The 11281-nt window shown below is 49.7% G+C and overlaps 1 protein-coding gene across 1 annotated transcript; it reads right to left on the bottom strand.

Annotated features, from left to right (window-relative positions):
• Window positions 1-225: 225 nt before the first annotated feature.
• On the bottom strand, window positions 226-10896 carry ARL8B (ARF like GTPase 8B). Its single transcript, XM_069966640.1, has 7 exons — window positions 10629-10896; window positions 7099-7179; window positions 6592-6665; window positions 5796-5889; window positions 4817-4884; window positions 3846-3916; window positions 226-3751 (listed from the first exon to the last, which is right to left on the bottom strand). Exons 1-7 carry the CDS (start codon window positions 10749-10751, stop codon window positions 3702-3704), a joined length of 561 nt encoding a protein of 186 aa, XP_069822741.1. The 5' UTR covers window positions 10752-10896; the 3' UTR covers window positions 226-3701.
• Between the last annotated feature and the right edge of the window lie 385 nt (window positions 10897-11281).

The following is an 11281-nucleotide window of genomic DNA, read 5'->3' as shown; positions in this document are numbered from 1 at the left end:
AATAGCTTAGAAAACCCCCTCAGTGTTAGCAGTCATGGGAAGTGCGGGGAGGGGCGGCATTCACTAAAAATCAATTTCCATGTATTTACAAGATTGGCATAAAAAGATAGTACATGCAGGAGATGATATCCACAGAACCAAGACGGCCATATGTGACTGAAGATAGAAGGGTTCAGGGCCCAGATTCAAGCTTAAAGGGAAACTCTTAGCAGGTTAGATGCTGGCCCAACCCTTCTAATGAATATTGGGGTGATGCTCTGCAGCGACCTCACTCCAGCTTTCATCGCTGCAGAACACTGCCCCAATATTCATTAGAAAAGCAGGATGGCTGGTGGCGGATCGGTGCACTAAGAGTGGTATGCCCGCCTTCAGTGCACCAAACAGCCCCATTTACATATCGAATAAGCTACAAAGTTCCCCAAAACGACGCTTAGGATCAAGGTAAGAATCATCCTCAGCTCCCTGTACATTATAGGGACATATCAGCTGGTTAGATACTTCTAACCTGCTGAAAATTTACCTTTAAGCATTGTATGAAAATAAAAGATCCTCACAATTTGCCAGTGGTATACACTGGATACAGCTGTAACAAACCCTCAGCTGTGAGCATTAGATCAGGTTTTCTGCCTTTGGTTGTAAGGGAGAATGTTGCCATTCGGTGATGGCAGGCAGAAAACACTGAGTACTACTGAACTTTTTACTGTACAATGGTTTATCATGTGATCATTCTGCTGATAACCGTCCTTGTATCCCAGATATTATATGTAACGGACAACTCCCCATGGCTTGCAGAACTGTTAATTTCATAGACACTGGGCCTAGCCAGTTTTAAGGGACAAAGAACAGTGTGTAAGAAGGTTCAATCGCTATAACTGATCGGGGACTTTAGAATTGTTGGCAAATGAGACTCAAGAGGCAGAAAATAAGGCACCAGATGGAAGTGATTCCATATGAAGGGGATGCTGAGGTTATACAGAGGTAGCAGGGCCCAGACTTCCTACAGAGGGGAGATGTAATAATGCCCCTCTATATCTTACTGCAATAGCCATCCCCTGCATTTGTCAAAGAAGATAACTAGTAAGTTAGATGTCCGGGCGGTGTCAGCTTTTTTTTTTTTTCATCAAAGAGAAACTATAGTATTTAAAGCATACCTATCATTTAAACAAACTTCTGACATGTCATAGCGACAGGTCAGGGGTTTGTATCTGAACAACCGCTGCGTGTATGTAATTCTGCAGGCGCCCTCTTGGTCAGTCTGGTGAGGCCCAGGCATTGCCTTGGTCTGTTGGGTGAGGCTCCAGTTGAAAAAGTTTGAGAAGCGCTGACTTAAAAGACCTGACCTGCTTGCACCCTCCTGATGCTTTGGGCCTTATTACAATTATCATGCAAAAAATCATTATATCATTTAAATCTAAATGATAATCGCTTTGCGTGAATGCAGCTTCAGACACCAGGCAAAGCCTTGTGTCGCATTCCAGAATTTTGCTAGTAACTGGTGAAGCAAGAATGTTGGCTAAGAAAACAAAGAGGGAAGTCAATGTATTTAGTAATAGTCACAGGAGAGAACATTTTGTAATTACTTAAAAATTTGGTCAGGTCATAGAGAAATTTTTTGAAATGTTTTGATCAGTCAAGGTCTGGGTGATCTGCTAAACCATGTCTCTACTCCTATCACATAGAGAGCTACAATCACAAGTCTGCTGACTACCCTTTAAATCGAGGGTTCCAGTATTTCCTGGATGTACTGCATTGTAAAATGCGTAGGATATCATCTAAACTCCAATGGAATAAGGAGGGTAATAGCTATTGCACAATTTTTTTATACCTGTTTCCTACAGAATTTTACTGCACACCAATGTACAGTAAAAAAAAACAAAAAAAAAACATATTTATCTATCCTCCTCTCCATTAACTGTAAAGATGCTGAAGTTCTGAAGTTACTGTAGGCTGTCACGCTGTGTAAAGATGCCCGTACACATTATACTAATACATAAATAAACAATAAATAAACAAATGATGTTGGTGGAGAGAAGGGTTGGGCGTGCTGATTTTCTGCAGCCTAGCCCTATTGTTCTGGGAAGTATAAGTTGATGCCAAAGCAGTCTGGCTGTTGCTTAGCATTCTGGCTGTGTCAAAAATTCATGTAAATGGGGAGGCCAGGAAAGATAACTTTCAGAAGAACAACCGTTTGGCTGACAGTTATTGAATGTGTATGGGCACCTTAAGAGCTAACCGGAAGATACCTGAACGCAGCCCCAGCTGAGAGTAGTACAGAAATGATGTAACTGAAGATCATTACAGGAAAGCATTTGCAGACTTAGCCAGACTTGAAAATTGTTCAATCTGTACCTATAGCTGTGGATTAAAAGCCCCGTTACCAGTGACAGTATTTGATGGCGTGCAATTACTAACTTGACTTTAGAAACTCTGAAAGTTACAACATCCTGGTTCTGTGGAGATCTTACTCAGGCACAAGAAAAAGGCCAAAAGAAAAGATGAATAGCAGCAAAAGTAGAGGAAACTAAAGCAAATGCTCCATCTGTGTATGCAGCAGCTACAGTATCGCAATGTTGGGGGGAGGGAAACGTACCGCAGGCTTGCACAGGGTGGGAAAATAGCTATTGGGATGGGAATGGAAGATCAGGGCTCCGGTTGAGGAGATGCAGCCCCTCTTCAGTACCGAGTGGAAAGACATCAAGAAGAATTTTCTATAGTTCAAAGCTTCTATCTCCCGATCCTAAATGGTCTGTAGACTAAGGGGTATGTAATGCTCTGGGCGGAACACGCTGCTCTGCAACCAGTCTGAAGGTGGATGGCCGGAACAGAAGGTGACTGACTGTGCTGCTGATTCTTACACTGGCTCCTGGCACAGAAAAGATTGACAACCGTTCACATTATCTTTAGTGATATTAATCCTCACGCTCCACAAAGTCTTTCATATCATGTCATGGACAATTTGATTGTTGTAAGAACTTGAGGCTCCTGGTTCCAGGCGTCCACCCTGCTCCCCATTCTGCTTTGGCATCTTTACATCAAATAGACATCTTCAACTTTGGATGAAACCATGAGAATCCAGACACTTATGGATGGTTCCTACTTCTTAGGTCAGCTCTGGAAGTAGTAGTCCAAGGATTGAGGGTTAATGATGGAGATGGAAGCAGCAACAAGACATCTTTGAAGAAAGAGTATGGTGTAAAGAACTGACATGAAGGCACATTTGTGTGTGGAGGGGGCAAGGCAACCCTTGGTTCTGATAGGAGGAGAGGGCAGAAATCGTGAACAATGAGCCTTAGGGAAGCCTGAAGCCCCTGACAAGACCTCCTAAGAAATACTATTCTTGGAGTCAGCTGTAGGTGGGCTTTCTTTGCGAGAAAAGAGATATGAAGGTAGGGGCTGGCTCCATAGTAGATAGATGCATCAATATCATGGAAAGAAGAATATATTCATCAGGACGGATAGAATGTGAGGTGGGTAAAGTCTGTATGCCAAGGTTGAACAGGAATAAAAGACACAACTCTGGGTGAAGAGCAGCAGTACGTCCCCAAGTAGATAGGCATTACAGTGTGCCCTCTGCTTCCACATAGTGTAAAGAACATATGTCCCCAGGCACAGGGCAGGGAGATAGAGAGCATGTCCTCGGAGCAGGGCAGGAAGGGCACGTTCCATAATATAGAGCAGCAGTTAATATGACAAAAGTTCTCTTAGCTACGGCGTGACTTGGAGTGCTGGATCAGCCACTGTAGGGTGATATCTGAGAGGAAAGACAGTCAAGAGGTCAGAGTCTATAGCACTAATATTCAGTACTGCAGAGTGTGTGGCAAACTCAGCCCCCCTCCCAATCTTACCTATATTATCTTTCTCTTTGCAAGAGATAGAATAGCAGCAGATTTCCCTGTCTTGGATCATCGCCAAGTGCCTGTGTAGAAAAGGCAATGGTCAGTGACCTCAAAGTAAAATGTCGTCAACTTTTGGTATAAACAAAAAGGTAAAATATCAGGCTGGATTTACACACAGGATTTTGGTAAGCATATGGTCAGTAATTTTGTGTGCCAATACAGGTTGCCAATGAAGCCTGATTGGCTGGGGACAGGGGAGAGACTGTAGCTCCGCCCCAATGTCAGGAGCTAAGAACTGAGGATTAAAGATAATTTTTTTTTTTTTTACTGCTGCCCTGTCAGAGACGACCTGGCAGAGTGTCTGCTGCAAAATCTGCAACTGATCACAAATGTCTAAATAAAAATGACTATACAGTACATACCTAACCAATACCCTGACACACTTGCCCTGAGTCCCCCCAACCAGTTTCTACTGCAGCAATGATAAGTCAGAGATGTCATTGCTGCAGCTTGAAGAACAGAGACTGTTGGCAGCTGTGGGACCCTCGGCATAAAAGCATTGGGGTGGCATAGGCAAGTATTTAACATATGTAACATAATCCTTAAAAAGGCTCTAGCCATGTAGTCTAGGTATTCTCAATTTGCTGTGCAAGTAAAAATCTACTGTTTCCTATTATCATCCATATCAAGCTAGGTAGACTAGCAGACTATAAGATAGATGCATACATCTATCTAGCAAAAAGGTCAACATATTAAGACATATCAAGTAGTGAAGGTGATGACTGTAGTGTCGGCATTCTCTCTGCCCTCCCTACAGTGGATAATATGTGCAGGATCCATTAGCAGAATGCAAGTCGTGTTATGAGAGCCTGGTAGGTGATAGTCAGATCCCAGTGATCCTGGTAATAGGAAGACATTGGGGAATATCTTAGCACTCAGTTGTCTACCATATTGTCTGCGCTATGAAGTTTTATGATTACATTTTCTCGATCAGCTGCCGCTCATCCAGTGCACTTGGGAGGTCTCGTTTATTGCCCAAAACCAGAACCTGCAAACAGATATAAAAAAAAATGAGATTGTTAGTTACATTACAGAAGATCTAATGCCGTGCTGCACATATCTCTATATCAGGGGTCAACAACCTGCAGCCCTCCAACTAGTGGCAAACTAGTCCAATCTTGCCTGGATAGTCAAAGTGTGTTCAGGCATGAAAGGAATTGTAGTTTTACAACAGCTGGAGGGTCGCAAGTTATGTACCCCTGTCCTACATTATTCTGAAGCTATTGCATGACTAAATATTCTGACTTTGTGGGGGAGGGAGTAAAAGTACTAAAAAATAGACAAGCCCACCATCCAATGGGGCGACTTTATAAAAAAGGGTTGTTAGTCGTACAAATGAGTAGAACACCAATAGCCAATACGGTTATTGAGACATTAGCCCAACTATGGCCATCAGTAAAAGGTTAATCAACGTATAAAATTCTGCATTTTTTTAATACTTTTAACACCCAGAGACAGAACCTTTACAGACCAAATGTTTCTCACAAATGAGAAGTTGTTACAATTGTTCCTAGTCTATATAATTCTGTGAGCTAAACCACCTGCACTGATACAATGAAACCAATTATCTGCTCATGACAGATGTCTGTTGCCTATGTGTTTATATCACATGGGATTGTATAGCAAAAACTGGAACAAACCTTTAGCAGTGACAAGTATAGGGTCCGTATTAGCAGAGCTACCTCACCAATTTTGTGGATTGCAGTCCGACTAAGGACAACAGATCCATGGTTTTGCAGTCTGCAAGCACAATGCGGTATTGTGCAGGGAGCCTTTGGACGTTAAAAAGCATAATACGTTTCACTGAGGTGCTGAAATTTTTAATTATAGAAGGCCTGTCACGAGTGGCTGGTGAGGAAACCATGTGGTCAGGTATGGATCGGGCTGTTGGACACACACCGGTATACCCTGTAACTGTGGTTTATCCAGCAGGTTGTGCAGTTCATTACGAGACGCTTCTATTTTCTCGTTGTCGGCTGCATCCACCATGTAACTGTAGAGAAAGAAGGTGACAGGGGTTAGTTTGGTAAGGCTCTGTACACACTGCAATTTCTAATCCGTAATAACCCTTTGTACACAGGAGCTTCCTTATATAAACATTAAATGTAACAAACACTCTTCACTCAGGGTCCTTTTACATGGCACATTATGTGGCTGTGTACGCCAGGAAACAAGCGCCTATCAGCAAAATGAATGTATGTTACAGCTGATGGCACCACTCCTGAGTCTGCGCCATCACTGTGTCATACACTTAAAGTACTTGGAACCACTTGTATTGCACAGTGCTAGGAGGTGTTAAGAGATCCCACATTTAAAACTGCGGAGTGCCTAGCACAGTCTAATACGTGCCCCATCCTGATTCTGTCTCCTATTACAGGCAGTGCAGGAAAGATTCTTTAAAGAGAACCAATCAGCACATCAGCTGAATGGCCTCCTTGCCTGTTAATCACCCTTCGGAGGGCGCTGACAGGACAGAGCGCGGTAACTAGTCACAGCCCAGATGACTAATTCACGGCTCTCCCCTGCCTCACGCACAGGATTAAAATGCATTTTACCGCACATGAAGCCTACAGGGCCTGGATCCCCCGACACCACAGGAGAGCTGGCTGCGAGGTGCGGGCAGCCATTCTGGGAACCCAATCAGCACAAGTGTGCTGATTGATTACCTTTAACTTAAATACAGATGATAACTTACACTATGGCATTGACACCGCGACAGTACCGCTCCCACATGCTGCGAAACCGAGGCTGTCCCCCAATATCCCAAATCTGAAAAGATAAGGATAAAGTCTATGACCACAAGAGGGAAGATAGATGCAAGTACACAGAAAGCAACACAGACAAGTCCACAGTGTAGTGGTGTTCTGTTTCAGTACATAATGGGGAATACTGTATCCTGTTATTAAACTACATCCTGGTGCCAGGGTAGTCTAACCACCTTAATATACTATAATGCCTGGGGAGGTTGCACAGGCTCAGAAGCTTTGATGTAGGGCCTTCATTGAGGGCAGCTTGGTGGTCACTGACGGCCTGGCTCCGACTAGATCAGCTAGAACTGGAGATAAATCCATTCCAGATGTTTAACACCTTAGATACTGCAGCACAGCATAGCATGGGGGGGGTCATAAAGAAGGGTTGGTGCTCTATGTTACATAAAGACAGAAAACTGATGGCCCCATCTACCACTTCTGTGTGTTCTCACCTTAATGGTGACATTTCCTTTTGTCACTTTCCTCATATTGAATCCGACGGTCGGTATCATGTCCTCACTGAACTGACCTGACTGGGAGACACAAGACGCAATACTGTAAAAATGATGCAAGGTACAGACTGCTGCCCGCATGTGTAGTATCAATTGGTATAATGGGTCTAAACAATTAGCGTAGGATCAGTCTTAGACCCACTGCGGGCTGGGATCTGTGGCGAGCTGCGGGCTGGGATCTGTGGCGAGCTGCGGGCTGGGATCTGTGGAAGGGATCTGTGGCGAGCCGCGGGCCGGGATCTGTGGCGAGCCGCGGGCCGGGATCTGTGGCGAGCCGCGGGCCGGGATCTGTGGCGAGCCGCGGGCCGGGATCTGTGGCGAGCCGCGGGCCGGGATCTGTGGCGAGCCGCGGGCCGGGATCTGTGGCGAGCCGCGGGCCGGGATCTGTGGCGAGCCGCGGGCCGGGATCTGTGGCGAGCCGAGGGCCGGGATCTGTGGCGAGCCGAGGGCCGGGATCTGTGGCGAGCCGAGGGCCGGGATCTGTGGCGAGCCGAGGGCCGGGATCTGTGGCGAGCCGAGGGCCGGGATCTGTGGCGAGCCGAGGGCCGGGATCTGTGGCGAGCCGAGGGCCGGGATCTGTGGCGAGCCGAGGGCCGGGATCTGTGGCGAGCCGAGGGCCGGGATCTGTGGCGAGCCGAGGGCCGGGATCTGTGGCGAGCCGAGGGCCGGGATCTGTGATGAGCTGCGGGCTGGGATCTGTAGCGAGCTGCGGGCTGGGATCTGTGGTAAGTTGCATACTAGGATCTGTAGTGAGCTGCATGCTGGGATCTGAGGTGAGCTGCGGGCTGGGATCCTGGGTAAGCACCCTGGGATCTGAGGTGAGGGCTGGGCTCTGAGGTGAGCTGAGGGCTGGGATCTGAGGTGCGCTGCGTGCCGGGATCTGTAGTGAGCTGCGTGCCGGGATCTGTGGTTAGCTGCGGGCCGGGATCTGTGGTTAGCTGCGGGCCTGGATCTGTGGTTAGCTGCGGGCCGGGATCTGTGGTTAGCTGCGGGCCGGGATCTGTGGTTAGCTGCGGGCCGGGATCTGTGGTTAGCTGCGGGCCGGGATCTGTGGTTAGCTGCGGGCTGGGATCTGTGGTTAGCTGCGGGCTGGGATCTGTGGTGAGCTGCGGGCTGGGATCTGAGGTGAGCTGCGGGCTGGGATCTGAGGTGAGCTGCGTGCTGGGATCTGAGGTGAGCTGAGGGCTGGGATCTGAGGTGAGCTGAGGGCTGGGATCTGAGGTGAGGTGAGCTGAGGGCTGGGATCTGAGGTGAGCTGAGGGCTGGGATCTGAGGTGAGCTGAGGGCTGGGATCTGAGGTGAGCTGAGGGCTGGGATCTGAGGTGAGCTGAGGGCTGGGATCTGAGGTGAGCTGAGGGCTGGGATCTGAGGTGAGCTGAGGGCTGGGATCTGTAGTGAGTTGTACACTGGGATCTGTAGTAAGCTGTCTGCTGGGATCTGTAGAGAGCTGCGGGCTGGGGTCTGTAGAGAGCTGCGGGCTGTTATCTGTAGTGAGCTGCGGGCTGTTATCTGTAGTGAGCTGCGGGCTGGGATCTGTAGTGAGCTGCGGGCTGGGATCTGTAGTGAGCTGCGGGCTGGGATCTGTAGTGAGCTGCGGGCTGGGATCTGTAGTGAGCTGCGGGCTGGGATCTGTAGTGAGCTGCGGGCTGGGATCTGTAGTGAGCTGCGGGCTGGGATCTGTAGTGAGCTGCGGGCTGGGATCTGTAGTGAGCTGCGGGCTGGGATCTGTAGTGAGCTGCGGGCTGGGATCTGTAGTGAGCTGCGGGCTGGGATCTGTAGTGAGCTGCGGGCTGGGATCTGTAGTGAGCTGCTTGCTGGGATCTGCAGTGAGCTGCTTGCTGGGATCTGTCCTGACCTAAATGCTGGGATCTGTAGTCCAATACATGCTGGGATCTGTAGTGAGCTGAATGCTGGGACTTGTAGTTTCACAGCAGGACAGCCAATGACATACAGCTGTGCCCCATCCCCCCTCTCACCGCTGGTGAGCTGAGGGCTGGGATCTGTGGTGAGCCGTCTGCTGGGATCTGTGGTGAGCCGTCTGCTGGGATCTGTGGTGAGCTGAGGGCTGGGATCTGTGGCGAGCTGCGGGCTGGGATCTGTGGCGAGCTGCGGGCTGGGATCTGTAGCGAGCTGCGGGCTGGGATCTGTGGTGAGTTGCATACTAGGATCTGTAGTGAGCTGCATGCTGGGATCTGAGGTGAGCTGCGGGCTGGGATCCTGGGTGAGCACCCTGGGATCTGAGGTGAGGGCTGGGCTCTGAGGTGAGCTGAGGGCTGGGATCTGAGGTGCGCTGCGTGCCAGGATCTGTAGTGAGCTGCGTGCCGGGATCTGTGGTTAGCTGCGGGCTGGGATCTGAGGTGAGCTGAGGGCTGGGATCTGAGGTGAGCTGAGGGCTGGGATCAAAGGTGAGCTGAGGGCTGGGATCTGAGGTGAGCTGAGGGCTGGGATCCGAGGTGAGCTGAGGGCTGGGATCTGAGGTGAGCTGAGGGCTGGGATCCGGAGGTGAGCTGAGGGCTGGGATCCGGAGGTGAGCTGAGGGCTGGGATCCGGAGGTGAGCTGAGGGCTGGGATCTGAGGTGAGCTGAGGGCTGGGATCTGTAGTGAGTTGTATACTGGGATCTGTAGTAAGCTGTCTGCTGGGATCTGTAGTAAGCTGTCTGCTGGGATCTGTAGTGAGCTGCGGGCTGGGATCTGTAGAGAGCTGCGGGCTGGGATCTGTAGTGAGCTGCGGGCTGGGATCTGTAGTGAGCTGCGGGCTGGGATCTGTAGTGAGCTGCGGGCTGGGATCTGTAGTGAGCTGCGGGCTGGGATCTGTAGTGAGCTGCGGGCTGGGATCTGTAGTGAGCTGCGGGCTGGGATCTGTAGAGAGCTGCGGGCTGGGATCTGTAGAGAGCTGCGGGCTGGGATCTGTAGTGAGCTGCGGGCTGGGATCTGTAGTGAGCTGCGGGCTGGGATCTGTAGTGAGTTGCTTGCTGGGATCTGTAGTGAGCTGCTTGCTGGGATCTGTCCTGACCTAAATGCTGGGATCTGTAGTCCAATACATGCTGGGATCTGTAGTGAGCTGCTTGCTGGGATCTGTAGTGAGCTGCTTGCTGGGATCTGTAGTGAGCTGCTTGCTGGGATCTGTAGTGAGCTGCTTGCTGGGATCTGTAGTGAGCTGCTTGCTGGGATCTGTAGTGAGCTGCTTGCTGGGATCTGTAGTGAGCTGCTTGCTGGGATCTGTAGTGAGCTGCTTGCTGGGATCTGTAGTGAGCTGCTTGCTGGGATCTGTAGTGAGTTGCTTGCTGGGATCTGTAGTGAGCTGCTTGCTGGGATCTGCAGTGAGCTGCTTGCTGGGATCTGTCCTGACCTAAATGCTGGGATCTGTAGTCCAATACATGCTGGGATCTGTAGTGAGCTGCATGCTGGGACTTGTAGTTTCACAGCAGGACAGCCAATGACATACAGCTGTGCCCCATCCCCCCTCTCACCGCTATGACATTGACAAACGTGGTCTTCCCCGAGTGCTGCAGCCCGACCAGCGTCAGCTCCATCTCCTCCTTCCAGAACAGAGAGCGGAACCAATCCAACAACCGGGACAGGAGGGACAGCATGGCGGATGCGGCGGGGGAGACTCCGGAGACTACAGACAGGGGGCGCTATAGAGCTGTGGAGCGGCGGCTAATGGGTTAGTAAGGCACCGGGAGTCACAACGGCAGCCTCCTCGCCTAACCGGAAGCGGAAGCGTCAACCGGTGTGTGCGGCTCCAGACCCTCTAGCGGTAGAACCCGGTAGTGACTATCTCAGTCTCTAGCAACATTAGCCGCAACACTACAACTCCCATGATCCCACTGAATACATTTCTATTGCTGGGAATCATGGGAAATAGAGTTCGGGTTCTGCTACTCGTTGTTTTAGCCTTTGGTTGGCTCCATTGATGGGAGGAAAAGAGGAGTAGTTATGTATGGCTGCCTATAAGTATACAAGCTGGGATCTGGCTGCTATGGGAACCGCTCCCCTGTCCTTTGCCCCAGTTTAGACAAGTTGCCCCCATCCAGTGGCCTATCAGAATGGGTGGAGGGCAGAATACACCTCCATGGAGCTGGAACTCAAGGTTCTGGGGAGTATTTCCATAATACATGCG

The sequence above is a fragment of the Dendropsophus ebraccatus genome, chromosome 4 (genome assembly GCF_027789765.1).
Source record: "Dendropsophus ebraccatus isolate aDenEbr1 chromosome 4, aDenEbr1.pat, whole genome shotgun sequence".
Taxonomy (NCBI): domain Eukaryota; kingdom Metazoa; phylum Chordata; class Amphibia; order Anura; family Hylidae; genus Dendropsophus; species Dendropsophus ebraccatus.
Note: the sequence above shows the minus strand (reverse complement) of the source record. Positions and strands in the feature narration are given on the sequence as shown.